This window comes from Polyodon spathula, chromosome 6, assembly GCF_017654505.1.
Source record: "Polyodon spathula isolate WHYD16114869_AA chromosome 6, ASM1765450v1, whole genome shotgun sequence".
NCBI classification, from domain to species: Eukaryota; Metazoa; Chordata; class Actinopteri; order Acipenseriformes; family Polyodontidae; genus Polyodon; species Polyodon spathula.
This window is the reverse complement of record NC_054539.1, coordinates 18,725,575-18,747,307: the sequence shown is the minus strand read 5'-3', so window position 1 is coordinate 18,747,307 and position 21,733 is coordinate 18,725,575. Positions and strand designations below refer to the sequence as shown.

General features: G+C 36.6%; 1 protein-coding gene across 2 annotated transcripts in view; it reads right to left on the bottom strand.

Moving 5' to 3' along the window:
- mthfd1l (methylenetetrahydrofolate dehydrogenase (NADP+ dependent) 1 like) overlaps nt 1-21,733 on the bottom strand; it is a 98,481-nt gene that overhangs the window by 26,914 nt on the left and 49,834 nt on the right. For both annotated transcript variants that reach the window (XM_041252382.1, XM_041252381.1), the window contains exons 21-26: nt 18,787-18,926; nt 18,207-18,248; nt 16,184-16,284; nt 15,173-15,350; nt 2,609-2,716; nt 2,223-2,375 (exon numbers count right to left, since the gene is read on the bottom strand). In XM_041252382.1, the coding sequence (XP_041108316.1) occupies nt 2,223-2,375; nt 2,609-2,716; nt 15,173-15,350; nt 16,184-16,284; nt 18,207-18,248; nt 18,787-18,926 (722 nt within the window). The remainder of the gene's footprint in view (nt 1-2,222; nt 2,376-2,608; nt 2,717-15,172; nt 15,351-16,183; nt 16,285-18,206; nt 18,249-18,786; nt 18,927-21,733) is intronic.

Sequence of the window (21,733 nt, the reverse complement as noted above, 5' to 3'; positions counted from 1 at the left end):
TCAGCAAAGAAACAACTTGGATAGTCTTTTTTTGCAAGTATAGATGGCAAACTTAACTGTTTTCTAAAAAAAATAAATAAATAAAAAATTTCGGCGATATTTTTGGCCCGGGGTCAGGGCGACACAGGTCTGGGACAGAAACCACGCCAGTGTTAATTAAAAAGCACTGTTTGTATTAAACACTGATATCCTCTGCTAACGCCCCGTTAGTTTAGCTTGGAAGCCTTTTGAAGAAAAATATAAGAAATAGGGTGCCAGCAATATTAAGGCCTAAAATGGCAGGTTGAGCAGCCATTCTGACATTCAGCCATTCTGACTTGTGATCCAAACTGACACAACACATCTGGCTTATGCATTGTTCATACGAATTGAAAATAAGGCAGACCTCATGACAGAGGCTGTGATTAACTCCTCATTACACTTTTTTCCCCCCTTGAAATACAGTTGCTTAGAATTTGAAATTCTGTTTGACCTACATATATATTATTTAGCAGTGTAGCCCACAATAAGACAGTAACATTGATTTATAAAACCTCATTATCCAGTATTTTATTCGTCACTATCTGTACTGGGTTTACTTCAGATTTATTTTTGTAAAAACTGAAAGAAACAAAAACAAAAAGCAACGCATCACATAAAGGAATTGGCCATTTTTGAAAAACTGAATTTGGTATCCCAAGAATGGAACAATTAGTAGCCCTAAAGATGGCTACAATTGAAGGCAGTGCAGATGCCAGTGTTTTATGCAGTAGTATAAAGCAATTTTATGCAGGCCACCAGTTAAGCATGCAGTCTGTACCTATGATAACAACTGACAGCGCTGCACAGGATCAGAGGATGATTCACAATCAGAGGCAGAGCCACAATAAATGTCTTGTTTAAATTTAAAGTAAATTGTAAAATTGCTGAGATACTTGTGTTGGAATATTGTTTCAAAATTGTATAACGCAACAAAAACATATTAAAAGGGTTAACGCATGGCTGAAGGTTTCTCACTGATAATTGACCCTTTCTCAGTCAAACGGCAAGTTTCTCAGTATCAAAAAAGCTTAGAGGGAACGCTGCTTCCCAGCCCACAACACTTGACAGCGTCATAGGGAGTTCACAGGAGTAAGCCAGGAGTTTGTGGAGCTGTTGCCGAGCTTATTCAAATATAAGGAAATTGGTGTCTGATGTGATTACACCAGAACAGTGTTCCTTTCAGGAAATCTTGCAACTTCTGTGTCACGCAGAACTGCGACTTCATTGCTTTAACTTTACTCATGTTCTTTTTTAAAATTCCATTAATTTAGTAATTCCAACTGGTTTTAGCCAGTAAACCAATTAAATTGACTCGGGTTTGCCAAATGGTAAGATTACTGTCAACATGTTGGAAGGGTACTGACTGGTAAAGCTGGGACTATACAAAACAAATTCCACATAAATCGGAACAAAACAGACTCGGCCAAACTGGCAATAAGTCCTGGTTGAACATTTGCCTCCTGGAGAACATCAGGGGTGGGGGAACCAAACCTATTCCTCCAGGCCAACAGGAAACACAATACTTATGCAGGGTTCCACTGAAATCATATATATATATCACTATACTGCAGATCTCTCCTTCAAGCCAAACTCACGTAGTTACATAGCCAAGCAAATCAAAAGGACCACAGTCCATGACCACTAAAGAGCCATTACAACCAATTACATGGACACTACAAAACAAATGATAAAACAATTAGGGATGGATGAGAAAAAAAGCCAATTACCATTTTTGCCTTCTTACATTAGCCAATTACCATTTTGACCACTTACCATTCCAGGTTTCCTTACACTAATGTCCTTAGCATAAATATTACAGCCTCCCGCAAACTCAATTTTCAGGCTTAATGACTTCTTAAAAACTAAGTAATGAACATGTGTGAACACGAAAATTAAAAGTGAATTTATTTTATTTACTACACCCACTTAACTTTGTCAGGACTATGGCACAGGATAGTCCCTGGATTCCTCTCCCTGTCTTCTATAAACAGGAAACCATTCATTTACCTTGATACATGTACAAAATTAGCATCTTTAATGAAAGACAGCTCACTTCTTGTAGAAATGTTTGTCCAATTTTACAATGACATTCATTTGAATCTACTACCAAGGACCGTTATGGCCTAAAAAGGTCAATCCTGCCCCAATTCTACCAGCCCACTGAACACATGTATTACTTTTCCTTGTTTATTTTCACTTACCGTCCCCACTAGTGGATAAATAAATCCTGCCCCAATGCTGGCTCGCACATCCCGAATGGGCAGAATAAAGCCAGTAGGAACTCCTTTCTTGTCAGGTAGGTGGGACAGGGACAGGTGAGTCTTTGCCATGCAGATGGGTAGTGTTCCAAAGCCCTTCAATGGGAAAGTAGAACAAATAGCGTTATTATTTATAAACCTGGAACACAGCATTCTACAAGGGGTAAAAAGGATAATGATGCTTTCAGTTGTATAGAAGGTCGAGGCAAAGCATAAGAGATACTTGTATTTTTTTTATTTCAGATTGTAAACTTGTTTAGGTTAATAAGCAGACAGGACAGTAGATAAGACAATATGCAATGAGGGTCCTGGAAGTTGTAATGTCTTACCTGCTTGGTGTAATTGTCTATTTTAGTTTGTGCTTCGGGAGACAGTTCAATATCCTCAGCCCCATAGACCTTCTGTGCGACTGCCCTGATCTTTTCCACAATGGGTAGCTAAACAGTAGAACAGAAACTGTTTTACAAAGGATGCGCCATTTCAGAGAATAGCAAGCTGTAACTCAAGAACAACAACTAAACCCTGGATAGAATTGCATATCAGCAACATGCACATTGTTCAAACATCCAAAATAAAGACTGCACACAAGAGTTATTAACCTTAGTCAGATTAAGAGTTAATATTTAATGTTATTTATTTGTTTATTTTCCCCCCCAAAAAAACAACATCTCCACAACTGTTTTATCTCTGCACCTCGAGACTATAACGCTAAAAAGTTGTTTGGATCTATCTTCAAACATCCTGTAAACAAATGGGTTAATTGTGTTAAAAATCAGATTCATCAACTTCATTCAAAAGTAATTATTTTCCGTAAGCTGTAGACAGTAGTCTGATACTAAATTAACTCTGTATAGAGGTTACTTTTAAAAACTGTTATGAAGGAAGAAATAAACTATGACAGGGAAACATTAACCAGAACAGAGACATTGGATTGTACCTACCCAGGTGGTATAATATTTCTTAAAAGAAAATAATACAATTAAAAATTACTGTAGACCATCCTTTAATGTAATTGTTTCTGTCTTGTAGCCTCCATGAAACTTGATATTTAAGCTTGACTGAACTACTGTAAAAGGTAATTTTCAGCACTTTCTCTGAGCTGCATCCAACTACTGATGTACAGGTGTTTTAGTTTGTTGCATTTCAGACACAAAATCATTGCCAACTATTACTGCTGCTTTGTGGAATTCTGATTTATCTTGACGTTTTTTTTCAGTTTTGTAACTGCTCAACCCCAGACTTGTGCATAACTGGTCAAGTTTCTCTGCATTTTTTTGTTTTTCTACCAAAGTGCACGCAATATGTACAACAGGCTCCATCAAACTGTGCAAGGACAAAATATGTTTATTTATTTTGCTTATTTTGTTTATTTCTATTATATACATGTATTTTTTTTAAAAACAGTGTACAACATTATATATCTATTTTATACTGTAGCGTGCACGGGGGAAGGCAGCAGCAGGGCTGGTAGATGACCTTGGAAAGGAGCTGGCTCTTTTGTACAGCAGTATCAGCGCTATGCTTTAGTGCGAGAGGTGCCGGGTTCGCGCCCGCCCTCCGTCTGTGTGTGGATTGCCTCGCCCTGTGTGATGCGCCTGCCTGCGGGAACAAAGGTTTGCTACTAAATTGATAACCATCCACTCTTTAAATATATCCCAGGGAAAGTTTGTCTGAAATGCTTCAAAACTGTATTTTTTTTTATCATCCCAACAGTTACCAGTTAGACCACAAAGTAGACTCAGAAATAATTTTATAAAATTACACAACAGGATTTTTCTAATCCGCCAATACCTTAGCAACTACGGTGGTTTATTTTTGTAGCTTTACTAGATTGCTGTATTTAAATATCACATATTAAGAAAGCAGTATCACTTATTTGCTAATTTACAAAAAAAACGCGTAAACACCTTAAATATAAAAAAGATTAGTCTGTACCTTGCCAGACGCTCTCATGGCAGCCATTTCTGGGTTTCTTTGAAACCAACAGAAGATCAGCTTTCTACAGCTAGCCAATCAGAAGTGAATATAGGAAAAATAAATAAATAAAAACTATTTGCCCAACGGGCAAAGTATAACCACAAATCTTGTTGCCCCAATTGTACACCCCTGAAACTGTATGCCCTGTTTTAACTGTGATGTCAGGCCTCAGTGAAGCTGCACCACCCCACCCCCCACCCCTGTGTATTGTAATGTATTACTAATTGTGATTCTTTACTCCTACTGGAAGTGTGATACAGAACAAGGAAGAAACATTAGCATGAGCGGCAAACCTAAGCTGTGTAAATACGAAATGGATCACATCAGTATGTGAAGCAATCGGACCACAAATACAGTAAGCAACAGTACCCTGGGTATCTATTTTGTTAGTAGGAATGACATTATTTTGAACAGTAAAGCACAGTGGCTTTTAAGAAATATGTTTTTTTGGTGATGGTGCATTTGTTACCCCATTCAAACTGCTTGCTAGTGTAGCCAGGCAACCAGAGGGAAACATTTAGAATGGCAGTGCTTTCTGACATTCGCATCAGACAGCATAACGATATGAAGCTGACAGCATTAATGTACTAAGCCTGCCGTGTACCTGTGTATTTATGTGTTTGTCTTTTAAATATAACAGGTGGAACTAAATAAAATAGAGCTGGCTTATTGGACTCGAACTACCTAGTCTGGGTTCATTGATTGAAACAAAACACACAGAGCAAACTGCACAATGTAAACACGGTATCATCTTCAAACAATTACCATCACCCCACGTGTAACTATTTCACAGAAGCGCTGCAGTTGTGTCAATAAAGACGGCACAGCGAGTCCGCCCATTTACAAAACAACTGGGTTTATTATATATTTATTTACTATAGCCCTAAGAAACAGTAGGCTTTCGGGCTACGCTGGAAGATCATTGGTTTTAGGTGGTCTGCAGCGTGTGAGTTTACCGTTAAGCACAGAAGGGGGGGTTATACTTGCATACTAAATATCTCAGTGTCCCTAAATTAATAACCATCCACTCTTTAAATATATGCAACTGGTTTCTATCAGCCTGCCATCTCAGAAGTGCAGCGGTACCCCAAAATTAATCCATTTTCTAGGAAAGATAAATGACAGAGGCTTAGGTATTTATTGCCTACTTAGCCTCAATTAAGCCAATTTTTTTGTAATTTATCAGCATGTCTGAATAGCTAACTGTTCTCTTGAAAAACAGTCCAAACACATACATTGTCAGTATGTCATAAAAAAAATTATGTGCATATTTTTTTCAGGTACTACATCTGAAAACACATGACAGACATAACATTAACTTAATAAAGCTTTGTAGACACTGTCCTATAGTACAAGCTAAAGTCCTTGGCTAATGGGATCAGTTAATTCAAATCACAACTTGCAAATTCAATAACTGGAAACAGCTGATGTTTTTAAATATCTACAGAATCAAGGCTCTATCGATGGGATTGTTAAGATGAAATTATACCTTTTTTGTTCTTCATTCTGGAATATAAACATTTCAATAGAACAGTGGTTCACAACCTTTTCTAAAAAATAAGGATCACCATGGTACTTAAGAGATTTTCCCATGAACCACTACCAAATGGGGTCAGAAACACACACACACACATATATATATATATATATATATATATATATATATATATATATATATATATATATATATATATATATATATATATATATATATATATACTATATATGCTATATATATATACCTTTTTGTACGATATGACGGTCCCCCCGCCCCAGGGGCGGGTTTGTTATTTTAAATGGCAGCATCTGGTTTAATTTTAGCAGTGATTGAATAATTCCGATGTAAAAAATATTTCATAATCTTTGGAATAGATAGATAAATTGCAGCTAGGGTGTTGTCAGGAGTAGAGGTGTTAATACAGTTTGGAGTATAAACTTTTTGTGTTAAATTTAGTGTTCAATTTTACCTGAACAAACATACAGAGGACAAACATTGGCGTTAGCATCTGTGTTTATATAATAAACACTAATAATAATAACAAGCCAATTTATTTAATAGCTAATACTACTTCACTGTCTTTTCCCCTTACAATTAAATGCTGCACACATACAGCCTTATACACAAATACACGGTGCACTATTTAATAAAAAGTTATGGAAGGCTTCTTATGATGGTTTTTCTGTTCAGTTATAAACATTTCCAATATGTTAAAGTTTAAACAGAAATTGAAGGACACTAACTAGACAGGAGACACTTGAGTTTTTCTGAGGCTGTCTTACAGTTGTACATATTTACAGTGTGTGTGTGGGCTATTTTTTTCAATTTTTCAGGAATCGCATGGAAATTGCCCAGGACCACACACTGAAAGCCTCTGGTCTAAAACAGTAGAAATACTGACATTTAAACTAGCAAGAATATACCATGAATTTGCTTTAAAGTAAACAGATGGCCAGTGCTCTGAAATTGTTCTGTGTATATGACAACATGCCAATAGATCACCTGCCTCACTGTGCCAGATGTTTTTGAGTGAAGTTACTGCAAGTTCACAGAGCAAACATGCTTTCGCATTTTGGCTGCCTCCTTCAATAGTGGAGCCTTCAATCTTGTGAAAAAAACACACCCCGTCTTTCCACGTTTATACCTAGTCATCTATTAGGTCAGTGTTATTTTCACAGTGCACAAGTTTATATAAAACATACCTTATATAGCGTTATAGTCATTTAAACAGATTACACACACTACATGTTGAAAGCTCTCCACTATGCTCCCATAAGGCTCCCAAGTATGATTAATAGTAATGAAGAAAGTTTCCAAGTATGCTTTTATGGAGTTGCCAAAGTTTTAACCTTGGGGATCTTCAATAAGTGTGAATTACATGAGCAGAATATGTGTAATTGTACTCCACACCCACCAAGAACAGGTTGATTTTTACTTTCTCTTCATTTTAAACCATTTTGAAAAGTTGAGTGTATTGCTCCTAGGCAGGTTTTATTTACAATAAGAAAAATAATATATATATTTTAATGAGTTTGGAATCATACTATATCTAATTCATAATGACTTATGGTAATGGAAAACTTCAGATTAAAAATCATGTGTTAAAACAATTACATTTGTATGTTTTTAAAGTCTTACTTAGTTAAAATTATTGTAAAACAATCCTTTCCTATGTTGAGTATCAGCCAAAAAATAATTCAACGGGAAAGCCAGAAAAATCACAAAAGAATGTAATAAGAACATCAGATAATAAACCACAAGCAGCTTTCGATAGTTTGAATTTAAAGTGTTTTTCAGTCCATGAGAGAATAAAAATAGTTTTTGTACAAGTTCACAGTTGTTTGTGCTCTGCTTCAGTCCAAAGATCATTCATAAGAAAAAAACAAGTAGGCTATTTTATCCCCTCACAATGACCCCTTTACTTAGATAGGACATATTTAAATGCCAGACATTCATGCCTTAGATTTTTTTTTTCTCTCATCTTAATTTGACTTTGTTACAGATGTTACAAACATACCGGATTGACTCTAATAATAGCTAATTATTGTGTGCTAATCCTAACCCTGAGCCCAAAATCATGGCTGTGCACTGTTAATAAATGTCCAGAAAGTAACCTCGTACAAACTATCACTTTGGCATCCCAGCATTTTCACATACTCCAGTCTATCAACAAATTCAAATACCTCTGACTCCCCCAAAAACAACAATTAATTATCTTCAAAATTGGCAGTCATTCTTAATAGATACCATTTGAAGTATGACTGTGTTTAGTCTACCCTTCAAAAATATGTTTCTGCATAAGTGACTGCCAAGACTGGTAAAACATTAATTCACTGCAATACCAGTCCTTCGTAAGAACTAAGCAACAATGAAAAAAAAAGGGAAAAGCAACTGATGGGGCTAGGTGCAGAGTTAGGGGGGACAAAGGGGCATTTGCACCAGGAATATTTATTTTGGTGGGGCATAGCCACCCCAAAGTAAAGCGTTGTGTATGGGGTATGCTGCTGTTATGATAGTAAAAGCAGCATGCTGGCTCTGAGCACGCCTATCCCATAATATCCTGTGAATGGACTTAACTTGCATAGCGTGATCATGTGATTCTGCCATATGAAAAACGATGCAATTGAATCGACATGTGTGAGGAGCATTTAGCAATTGTTTTTTGTTTAAGACTAAAGTTAAGGCTAAGGCTGAAGTTTACCTAATCAAGTTTTTTTTTTTTTTTTTTTTTTTTTTTCTTTTTTGTTTTACTGTGAAATGTGTTACAGATAAGTGGGTAACTCGTAAATCTAGTGATTCAACTGAACCTGATTCTTGCAGTAGTAGTATTGCCAGCAGTAGGTCTAGCGCTGTGTAGGAAACGACAGACCATTCAATACCAAATGAAAATGCTGCTACCATCTCAGATGCAACTCCATCCAAAATTAGAAAAAAAAAAAGATTCTACCACAGAGAAAAGACACCTCTGAGAAGAATAGATTAGGACATGTAAAACAAAGCACTATGTAAAACATGTTCTACTTGCACAGGGCTGGCAAAATCGCGAGCCCAAAATTCAGGGACAACCAAACAAATCTGTCGGACAACATGTTTTTTTTGGCTGTTTGCCCGATGGACAATCCGATTTTTACGATAACGTTCTGTGCTTTAGTCAAACAGCGGTATCCCAGTCGAGATTCCGCTCACAGATCATACCGGTAAAACACGTTTAGAGGGATAAATGTTTTTCATTGGAAATGCTTGAGTGATTTCCGGGGTGACGTACACTTACACGTTGCTTGTGACCAAATCCCGCGCTGATTGCCCAGTGTTACACCCCTGACAACTCAAGCAATCACATCTAATCAGCGCGCTGGTATGTCATGTGACTGTGTCTGCTCACTGAAACGAAGGGTAAAACGGACACTACGACAGCCAAAGTATATACTTTTATATTGAAGGTTATGATTTTTTTAAACAAAGTTACAGACTGGAATTACAAGCTACTGTACTCTGCTCACCATGACTCACATTTTGTTATCTTGTTGTTACCTTTATTACATCGTTAACGTTATTTCCCAACCCAGGAAAAAAAAAAAAAAAAAAAAATTGAATACGGCAGTTATTGTTACAGTTACTGTGTTCTTCAATTAATATGATATGGCCAGAATACTTGATGCAGCATGCCACAGATAGGTACTGTACTTGTAATTCTACTTTTATTCACAATCTCATTGCTATTATTATTATTATTATTATTATTATTATTATTATTATTAATATTATTAATAGTTTAGCTAATGCCTTTTTCCAAGGTGACTTCCTTAACTTACTCCAGTAGCTTATATTGTTTGTTTTGGATTGTCATTTTACTATAACAAAAGGCTTTGGACCCAAACAGGGTTGTTATAGTCTATTAAGTATTTGACTTATGTGTTTAATAGACGAAACTTGCACTTTTTAATATATAATGTGTGAACTTTTGTTATTTTTCACCACCTATAGTGTTCAACATTTAACAGAAGGTGTAAACAAGTTTGGATCAGAATCCAATATCATCCCTTACAAAATAGTAACATACTGCAAGTATACTTGTGCCAAAATTGTCTGGTTTTAGTATACTATTGGTACCATTATAATATCCTATTTTAGCACAAGTATATTTGCAGTATCCAACTTTATATATTATTTTTGTAAATAATGCAATGTAGTTCTCAAATACTGGACATTTATTAGATTGTATCTTACTTCTCTTTTGCATACCTGCATTGTCTCTTGGTAGATATGCACCTCCAGATTCCGACAAATACTTTTAGAAAACCAGGAGCTACTTCTGCTTTGGATCAAAAAGCTATAATGCTCTGCGGCTGCCCGACTATGTGGATAACTATCAAAAAACTAGTAGAAACTAACTAAAACACAAGTCTGGTAAAAACAAATGGAAATCTGGAAAAAATATGGAATTTTCATGTTGAAAAAGTATATAAGAACATAAGAAAGTTTACAAACAAGAGGAGGCCATTCAGAATCTCATCAAGCAGCTTCTTGAAGGATCCCAGGGTGTCAGCTTCAACAACATTACTGGGGAGTTGGTTCCAGACCCTCACAAGTCTGTGTGTAAAAAAGTGCCTTTCTGAATGCCCCTTTGTCTAATCTCCACTTGTGACCCCTGGTCCTTGTTTCTTTTTTCAGTTCGAAAAATTCCTTTGGGTTGACATTGACGCGTGTTTGTCTGTATACTCCATTTTGTTTGTTTCTTTATTTTGGCTGCCAATGCCGTGTCCTATGTTTTGTTTGTCTTTACAACCTTTTTATTTTCTGTCTGTTCATTTATTAAATGCTGAGCAAAAACAATCGCTCAGCTTCACCAAACTCCACCTCTGTTTATTTGTTGGTTCCTGGTTCTGGTCTGACGTCACCGACTACAGCCGTCTTTGTGACAAGTACATTACACCTTTCTCTATTAAATGTCATTTGCCATGTGACTGCCAAGTTCTGAATCTTGTCCAGATCATTTTGAATGACCTTTGCTGCTGCAACAGTGTTTGCCACTCCTCCTATTTTTGAGTCGTCTGCAAATTTAACAAGTTTGCTTACTACACTAGAACCTAAATCATTAATGTAGGTTAGGAATACTGATACTGATCCCTGTGTTACTCCACTAGTTACCTCACTCCATTTTGAGGTTTCTCCTCTAATCAGTACTTTGTTTTCTACATGTTAACCACTCCCTAATCCATGTACATGCATTTTCTTGGCGTGAGATACCCTGAGATATGTAGCTATATTGAGTGCAGTGTACTTTGTACAAATCAAAGTCCATAGGTCAATTATGGGCAACCTGACATTTTTTTTTTTGGACAACCAAACAATGGACTCCCAGAAGGGCAAGTACCATTACCAAACTTTTGCGAGCCCTGTTGCAAGCAGCAGAATATGTTTACATTTTTAATGAAGATAGCATAAACCTTGATCACGGCAGGTCTTGATAACTGGAAAAAGGCAATTGACCTGACAAAACCAAATCATATGCATCATGGCCCACTATGTTTTGAGAGCAGTTGTTGCTGATGTGAAGTAGGCCAAAAAGTTTTCTGTGGAGGTCGATGAAACGGTGGATATTTCACAACATGAGCAATTGAGTTTGTCTAAGATATGTGAACGATGCCCTTGAGAGCTGTGAAGATTTTGCAGGATTTTATGATGTCAAATGTACAAATTCAGAGACCCTTCTCTCAGTACTTAACGATGCGTTACTAAGGTTAGGTCTCTTGGCGTGACTGCCGCGGACGGTGCTCCGATGGAGCTGCCAACATGTCAGGATGTGTATCTGGATTGCAGAGCCATGTTAAAGAAACCCAGGGTCAGGCTCTGTTTGTACATTGTAACGTGCACACGCTTGATCTAGCGTTTCATGATGCACTTAAATGTGTGCTTCTCTGTCGAGATGTTTTGAACATGGTGAAGGACTTAATAGTGATGATAAAGGAATCACCCGAGACTGGCACGGTTTGAATCGTTTCAAAAGTTAACAGCTGGGCAGACCAAGGTTTCTCACGGATTGCACCCATTGTGCCCCACAAGATACACAATGCGGATTAAAAGTGTGAAATCCATTTTGACTTTTCAAAGAAATTGTCAACAGACAATGGGGCAAAAGGCAGTGGATTTTTTAAATACATGCAGACATTTTCTTGTTTTTTCACATTGCAATTGCTGGTTGAAGTAAATGGGCCTAATGGAGGAAACAAATTCATCTACAAAAAATCCAAAACTACCACTAACTGGTAGTTATATGATGTGTCTGAACCCCATTCGTCTTCAACAGCCAAGGATTTCTACAGGCAGTTATATTTTGAGATCATCGACACCTGCCTCACGTTTGAGAAAACGGTTTTCTGGAAGGCTTTCAGAAAATGAAAAAGCTGAAAGATATTGTGATACTGACTGTTAACTCTGTAAAGGGCAATGAAACAAATCGCCAGCACACTTGCTCGAGAAGATGTTGATTCAAAATCGGTTATCTTTGCATTTAAAAGATGCTGGGTGACATTTGCAATGATAGGAAAATCTCTGTAAAATCAATGGCTGACATAAGAAACTTATTGATACCTGAACCCAACCTGCAAGGGGTTCTGTGTGAAGTTGTAACCCTGCTCAAGACGTTTTACACATTGCCTGTTACTACGTGCACTGCAGAACGGTCACTCAGTGGCTTGCGACGTCTTAAGAGCTATTTAAGATCTACAACAGCGCCTAAACCACCTGGCTGTTCTTCACACACATTCAATCTGAACAGATGAACTTGATATAAAGAGACGTGTTAACAAATCCATCTCCTCCAATTTACAAAGAAAGACTACTTTTGCCCTCTTTTAAGGTAAGAAATATTTTATTGGTTTCATGTCTTAAAAAGTCAAAAGGGAAAGTAACTACTGTAAACTTGCTAAGATTTGTTTAATTTATGAAGTGTGTTTGGTCCTTTTTGTGTAAATGTAACATCGCTTATAAAAGATAATTACAGTAATAGGAACATATCCCACCCAATTAAATACTTTACTTCTGTGCGTTATTTAATTTCAACTGGTAGATGGCAGGAATCACCTATTTGGTGGAATGGGAGCCTTTATTTTAAAGCTGTGCTATAGACTATTGCAAGTGAACCACAATTAGTTGTAATTCACATGGTTGCATACTGTGACGACTTGTCCCATTTTGTCAATATTTTGTCTGGGTTATTTGTGTTTCTTTTTCAAGAACAGTATTCAATGCATTTATTGTCAATTTGTATTGTGTACCTTACCGTGCCTCCTAAGTGTTTTTAGATAAGGTAATCCAGAATAGCAGAGTGAAATTAAATTTAGTCATCTGCTGGATATTTAAGTTTGTTACTTCATCTTTTTCCACACTCTTAATAATGTAAAATGCAGTTGAGCTGTTTGGCACCAACATTATACAAGCTAGTCTTTGCATCTCCCTCTGAAAATACCCTAAATACTTTCATCCTTTGAAAACATCAACCCCTCTGGCTGCACAGTATTTGTTCATCTTATGCTAGATGCCTTTTCATGTTATTTTTAGGCCTCTTATGAGTACCCAAGCTAGATTAAACACCTAAACTTCCCAGACCGCTGAACTCATTCTATGAATAACCACTTACTAAAATGCTGCTGCTTGCAGCATGACCTATGCAGGAGATTGGTGTTTTTGTTTTTCTTTCTGAAATGTCAAGCTTTAACTTACCCTAAATATCAAGCAGATTTTATCCTCTTTCATGTGTCCATTTTGACAGATATCACAGTCCATGTTATGAGAGCAAACAGGTCACTGAGCTCAAATCGAACTGGGAGGAAAACACTTCAAATATAACAACTTCTGACAGTCCTTCAACAAGTGTTCACGGCTCTCATATCCAACAGCTGTACTTAATTATGGAGCTTAAATACCTGTTATTCTTTCAAACCAGTAGCTAACAAACCTCTATGTTGATGAACATTCCTTTTACAGAACATTTTGTTAAGCATCTATAAACTGTTTCAAAAGCCAAGGTGAACACATCTTCAACTCCACACTAGACTAAGATGGGGATAAGAATGGGCATTTTGGATAAAGGAGGGGCTTGCCAGAATCACATATCTTGTTTCTGGTAGATGCAGCAGATAATCACTACAAAGAAGAAAGGTTTTATACGTCATCACATGAACCTTGTGAAGTTCACAGAATCTGACTTGTAGCCAGTGTGACGGAACTAAAATTGTTGTGCTGAGTGTGCCTTGTGCCAACCAAAACCCTAGCAGCCAATATACTCATTTGGTTAGCCAAGTGAAAAGTAATTAATGTACCATACAGTATCTGGTTTAAATCAAACTTTTCTCCAATTATTTCTAACTCTTGTTTCTTGGAAACTAAACACATTTTCATCAAAACAGGAAATAGCCCTAAATCTGATCAGGTTGTTCAAGACAGACCTAGATTATAGTATGCAGCACAAAGATCTTATCCAAGTGCCTGAACTAGCCGTGATAACTGTCATCGACCCCAAGAACACTGCTCTACAGAAACGCTCAAGATCCACTCAACAGAAACAAATAAAAAAATAAAAGAAAACATGTACTGGTAACTAAAATGTGTTGTTTATTAACTACTTCTGACGCACACTATTCTGCCAACAAATCATCCAGCACCTGTGAGTTAACTCCATGTCAGCTCTACACAGCAAAGTGCACAGTATCATGATTTAGTAATGCACCCCATTATAAAAACAAAATGTGTTTTGCCAGAGGAACTATGATAATGGAGTGTTCTATATTCTGTATTCTGGGCAGACCAACACTGTTTAAAATGTTCTATGGATAAACACTGTAAGGTGTTTTAATAAATTGCCTTTTTCAGATTCCTAGTAGTGGGCATTAACTAATGGAGACTTCCAAGAATTTAACTTAGTGCAAATTACATTACTGATTCCAGTTTGTTTATGTTGTACTCTAGGCATATCTTTGGAGAAACAAAACACCTTAAACATGTGCTTGAAAAAGTGCAAAACTAATAGATTTTTTAAAACTAAAACAGCTTCTATAACCTTTTATAGAAAGCTTATTTTTGGACATCCCAGTGTTTCTTTGTTTAATGGTCCTTTGCAACAAGTCTATATGGAACAACCATAATATCTAATGTGTGTTTTCAATAACCTTTACATAAATAAGGGGATTACATTTTTTAGGCAACACTAAAATGACTTTCCAGAGACATAGTAGATATTTTGAAAAGTATGGGATGTTTGGATGTTAACACAAGGTTTTGACACTTTTGCTAATGCGCTAGTGTGTTTAATGAAGTTTGGTTGACTAGTGCCATAGAAAAGGAAAGTGTGGCAGTTCATAAAGCTGTGCTCTATTTTTCACTATAAACCAGAAACTGCAAATTGGAGGACCAATCTCACCTGTAGGTCATAGAGAAATTTAAAACTATTCTGCTGGTTGGCTGCTTCTCTAACTGCCTTAGCCAGTTCCACAGAGCCCTTGCCTCCTTTTGCCCAATGGTAGCATGGCACAGCATCAAAAGCTCCAGAATCTTTGGCTATCTGGCATACCAGGTCAGTTTCTGCTTTAGTGTCAGTCCTTTGGGTAAAAACAAAACAAAAACATGCAGAAATATTATTACATCATTGTTTGAAATACAATACCATGATTTCCATTACATGAGAGTAGGTGTTAAAACTTCATGCCGATATTGGACTCGCCAAGATAAGCACCAACTACGATATAGCTTCTTTTTCTATGAACTAATTTGTGCATTTCCTTCCATCTGATGATGTAGATATCCTTCTGCCTGGTGTTGATGGCTGAAATGTAATGCTGGCTCCAGGAATCAGCCTATTTTGCCTCCCTGGCACATCAGCACACACAACGGCTGCAATGCTGGCTCCCGGGATCAACCACAGTGCAGTCTCCCTAGCGCATCAGCATGACAACCGTCTTGACTGAGCTGAGTAGGGTACTTCTCTGGGATCTTCAAGTGGTTCAATTACCAGCTCTTTACATACAAGATGAATAAAAAAAGACAGTAATTTTGCTCCATCCCATTAAACAAACACACTTTAGTGGGAACAAGTCTGTGGTCGAGGCACATGACAAATATCTACAGCAGCTGCTTCTTGTGCAATAAAGGGTTTAATGATATATGGATGACTGTAATATTGTAGCTCTTCCTGTGCAAATTCTTTATTTTTCAGCAAGGTAAACTATTAGCTTTGTCTTCCTAAAGAAAGCAGGTTAGTCAACAAATAACAGCATCGATAGACAGTGTCTTAGTGACAACATTTCTAAACACCCATGAAAAATACAATGTAAGCAGCTAAAACGAAACAGCTGCCTTGGTTACTGCCTTTGAAAGAAACATTTTAAACAAACAGTAATATAATTCATACTCTATAGTGACGATAAAAACTTACTTGAATACATTCAATGCAACAACCACCGGCACCCCAAAATGACGAGCAATCTGGATTTGTTTTTGGAGATTGCAGCAGCCATCTGCTACCAACTTCAGATTCTACAAAACCAAAAAATACAGAACTGAATTTATTACTCCCAATCAAGTTTGTAGTTTTAGTCTTTTTTTAATTTTTTTTTTTAGAACAGTATTCTAAAGTTACTGTAGACAAATATTGGATACTTTGTACTACAGGTTACAGGGTTCTTCCTGTTCTTTACAGAAACCTCCTTTTATAACTCAACCCTGGCTTGGATTTTAAGCATATCCCCAAGCATTTTACTGGATTTAAACTGGGGTGCTACCCTGGTCACAGTACCTTTGGTTTAGGATATGGTCTATTGTATATGATATTATTGGTCAGCAGTGCACAAAGCGTTTAGCTCCCAGGTGCTTATTAAATAAAACTAATGTAAAGTGCATGCTTGAAATGATTGAATCTGGTATTTATAATTGCTGTAAACAATGTTTATGCTGAGGCTTATCTAAAACCAATAGATATTGTTGACAATATGTTCCACAAATCTCTAACCTAATGTTTCATAGAACCCAAGTAACCTAAATCTTGGACTACCTAATGTTAACTTTGGCCAGAGGTGTCCAATCACGGTCCTGGATGGATATTTAAATTGTTTCATTTAAATAATTTAAAACAGGGTTGGAACAACTTTAACTTCCCTGTGCCATCCTTTTTCAATCAGGGAACATTGTCTCCACCTACAGAAGGAGCCAGTCACTACATCTGCATTTCCCTGACACTATAAAAACAGTAAGCAATGTATGCAGAAAAAAGGAAAGACTTTACTATTTTTTAAAAAACATAGCTATAGTGGGTTTTTCCAATTTCAATTAAGATAAAGAAACTACTGTACATGACTAAATGAGTTTTGGATAATTTCCATTTTCCAGGACCTCCTTAAAATGTTACAGGTTCTCACCATGGTTAGATAACAAACACATTAAAAAGGGTACTTCAGCAATACATGAAAAATAAAACAAACTATCCCAACTTGCTGTTCAGAATGTATTTGGTCATTGTATAATAATCCTTATGCGCCCAAACAGCTGCATATGCCACACTGCTATGTCCAAAATCATTCTTTTCGAGCATGTCTTCTAAGCCAAATAAGTTGATTTCCACATGTACTGTCAGACGTACCGACGGATGCCCAATGAAGCATCGTGTAAGATGTATGACCTCGGTGTAGAAACACTCTTCTCTGTGTGCCAAACATGGTGTATGTGCTGTGTTAGTGGTCGCGGTATATATTACCAATACATAATAAACAGGGATTAAAGTGGGGCAGTATGAGCTGGCATGCATACCAGTAAAATAAATTAATAAAAATAATTGAAAACGATACTATTGAGGCAAGACTTCCTACTCGTGCCTCTTTTTCCACAAAAAAGCCTTTGTGTATTTGCTCGTGTATGCCTACCTTGTTAAAATGCATTTTACAATGATCTTTGGCGTGAAATATTTGATTGCAATATAATTTAACATTTCATTTCTATGGACCTGTTTATGACGCATAATCTAAAAGCTTTTCACTTGACTGAGTCAACTGATATGTATTCTTCCTAAGGACAAAGACTTGGGTCTTGATTCATACTACTCTTACAATGTAGCTGCACAACTTTATCTAAGGGCCGTAATGCCATGTCACCTTGGATTCTAATTTTTATTACATCTTTTCAAAACACTCAAATCAAAAAGATGACTTGAGATAGTTGGCTTTGTTTCTTATATCACCTTTGCCTCACATCAGAAACTAAGCTAAGGGTTGGCTCTGGATGGGATAAACCAAAAGGAACACAAGGAGCCGTAGGCAGTTCTGTAAGTTACTGTACTTAGTCACCTCCCTAGACATGCCCGGCAATGGCATATTCCGTGAACCCAGTGTAAATATCTTCCAAAAATTTGATTTCAAAATAAACAACTGCTCACCACCTAATCCATCATTTATTTTCCTTTGACTTACTTCATCTGTGTATTCTTTAGGTAAAGGTGCACCTGCAGAAACCTGTAAATAGACATTATAATACATTTTTAGGAACACTATTTTGACATAATTGATTAGTTAATACATTTTTTTAATGACTGAAGATTATGTTCTACCAAACAATGAACAGTATTAGTGGGATTAAAAAATAAACAAACAAACAAAAAAAAACAGGATTTCACAGAATACACCATGCTTAACTTACAGTCTCATTATCTCGTTGTTTTTAACTGTACATGTCTCATCATTAAAATCAGATGTCTCATTAAAACAAAAAGAAGGCAACCCTGAACCGGAAATGCCCTTACTAAGCAATTAGGTAGAGTTGTGTTACGTTATACCACACCTGTAAATTATTTTAAGTATTGTTTATTGTTCAGAGCAAACATCCTTTTATAGCTGACTATTGCTACAGAGAATAGGCATCCATGGAATGTCGCTTCATGGGTTTAAATATTTTGATTACTGGTAGATCCTATTCTACTGTATTTTTAGTAGCCATACAGGTCCATAGATATCCAGTTTTTGTTCAAATACTGCTTTAGAATAAAGCACTTACATTTGGGCCTCCACCGTGCATCTTTAAAGCTCTCACTGTGGCCACCAAAACCACCACGTTTGGACAGAGGCCAGATACCCGGCACTTGATGTTGAAAAATTTTTCCATTCCAATGTCTGCACCAAAGCCAGCTTCAGTCACTGAAAAGAGATGCTATACAATTCAAGTTCACACTTTACACATCAGAGCACTAAACTGAGCTAGCCTGGTTTTCATGTATATGGACAGTAGAAGTAGCAACACATACCCTTCGTTTCAGAAGTATTTCAAAATAACCCTAGGTGGTTTCCCGTTTCATCCAAAATACGACTTTGATTTACAGCCTTTATTAATGTTATTTAATTAATGTATAGTATTGGCAACACTTTGTGATATTTATTGAGAAGCTATTTGCACGTTGCTGGATTATGATTTATAAGGCGGGAGAGTTACACAATAAAATGGAAGCCAAGGTTCAGTTTTCAAAGCGCCTTGACATTACTCTTCTGTGTTTTTGTGTTCAAGGTCTTGCACATTAAGCAATCAGGAAACATTCAGTCTGATATAGGTATCCACGCCGTATCATTTACAATGACTCTTCGGAAAACCCCAGTTGATTTAGAAAAGCACATCAATTGCTGCGGAAGGAAGCAGGATATAGTAATAAAATAAAATGAAAATAAGCATAAACAAAGACAACCGTACTGCATTGTTAAAGGGCACGAATTGCATCAAGTTGGCTGTATTTACTTCATTATGTGAGACAAACCAAGTTCTAAAGAGCATCTACCAACAGACCAGAAACATCAATAGTATGTACTGAAGTAACACCACATGATACAATGGTTCACTGGAGTTGAGCAGACCTCCTCTGCTGAACACATCCATCATTGGCAAAATTGTTGAAATCAAGAAAGTGAACACTACAGTCCCCAGTTGTGAGATCAGCATTTACAATCTGATTTCTTACAATAACATTAACTGTTCAGCTGAATTCCTTCATTGTTCTCAGGTCAAGAACAGTCCAACACATTAGAATTACACTTGCTACAAAGAATCAGTATACTAATACAAAAACATAATACTTGGCACCATGTACTGTAAATGCCAGGTCATATTCAGTGCGACTGTACATTTTTAAAAACGTGGTACTATATAAAACACAAAACAATCAATACAATGTATCAAATACAAATACAAGCAGTAATGCTGGCCTCTGCTAAAGATAAAGGAAGGCATCAACTCAAAATAGAAAAGAGGGATTTCTTAGCATCGTCTTCACATCCAACCTACTGTGTGAAGACAAACAGTTCCAGGCAGGTGTGTATCCACGTTTATCTAATTCAAAAGTTTTCTTTTTCTTCTACCTAGTTTGGGGATCCTGTAGTGTAGATTAATTTTCTGGAAAAATAATCACCGATTTCAGATCAGAAAGTGGGGTTACATGTCCAGACTTTCAATCCTTTTACAGTTTTGTATTTTGTTCAATGCCAATTCATTGAATCAAGTTAAAATATGTACCGGTTATGAAACAATAGCTGCTTCTTTATGTTAAGATTCTTCAGTGCTGAGTCAGTTTCCCCAGTGGTCCATAATAAACCACTCACTAATGGAACTACAACATGTTTTATTTCAGCAAACATCAACCCAAAATGCATGACTGCCAAGGCTGAGCTGACTTTCTACTTTGTGCAGATCTTTTTTTTAACCCCCACCAGCAATACAGTTGAGACTTGCTATCAGATGTACATTATGACGCATTTATTTTAGGTGCAGGTAGGTAACATGTTTCCAGGTTTCCATGTTTGAATGGTATTACTGGCATATTGGTTAATCCGACCCTGCGCTGAGGGCCACCTAGATACTTAGTCGTCCACAACAACCAGGGTACTCCAGGTATGAGGCTAGTTAAACTGTGTATGCCTTTATTGCCTTGTACCATACGACTGAAATCACATGCGAATGATAATTAAATCTCACTGTTGTTATTGATAATTTAGTTGTTCATTTACATTCAAACATCTGTATTGATCTACAGTAATGTTGCAGGACGTACAGAAGAGCTTACCTCATTGCTGTGTAGAACTCCTGCTTTATGCTTTTCTTGTTCACAGTGTGTAGTATTTAAATTTCCCACCTAGACTGCATATACTGTAGTCACTTGACATAACCACTGCACAGCACTATGTGCATGGTGAATGTTACAAGCAGGCACACAGCAGAGCTGTACAGTTTAATGTAATTTTTTTCGTATGAAATACAAACAATAATAAATCATAAAATAATTTATTTTTATTTCTTAAGAATATTCTTAAAAATTAACCAGTGATTATTATTTTTCTTTTCATTCCTTTCTTGAAAAACAGAATGGAGATTTAGAAAAGATAAAACTTTAAAACAAGCAATGTATAGCATGGCAAGAAACTAGAAAACCGGTAAACAATGTAATTGTTTATAACTTCATATAGTTGATAAAAAATAAACAAATAAATAAATAAACAAACTACCAGGTGTGTATATTACTGGCATAAACTCAACTTATCCACTAATCAAATGAATAAATAAATAAATAAACAAATAAAGTTTTTAAAAGTCAGTTGGATTAGGAAGAACAGTACATTTTTCATACGTTAGCTTTGTTATGTATTTATAGTTCCATTTCTTGAGTATCTCGGTCCTTAAGTATGAAGTTAAAATTAACACAAAGGTAAGCTTTCACCTCTTAGGTTTTCAGTAGAACAGTATTGTTTTTGTCAAGTCACCTTGATGTGTATAACAGACTGTACCGAACCCCTTTTTCTTTAAGGATCCTCCTTCCTGGCTTGAGTTTCCTGCGTTTCACCTGAAGCTCAGCCGAACAGGTCAGGGGAAGTGGAAATGCTGTGTCCTTTGTAGCCGTCACCTGGGTTGGCCCTTGCTAAATTCAGTATTTGTTGTTTGTGAGGAAAACGCAGCAGCTTGAGAACAA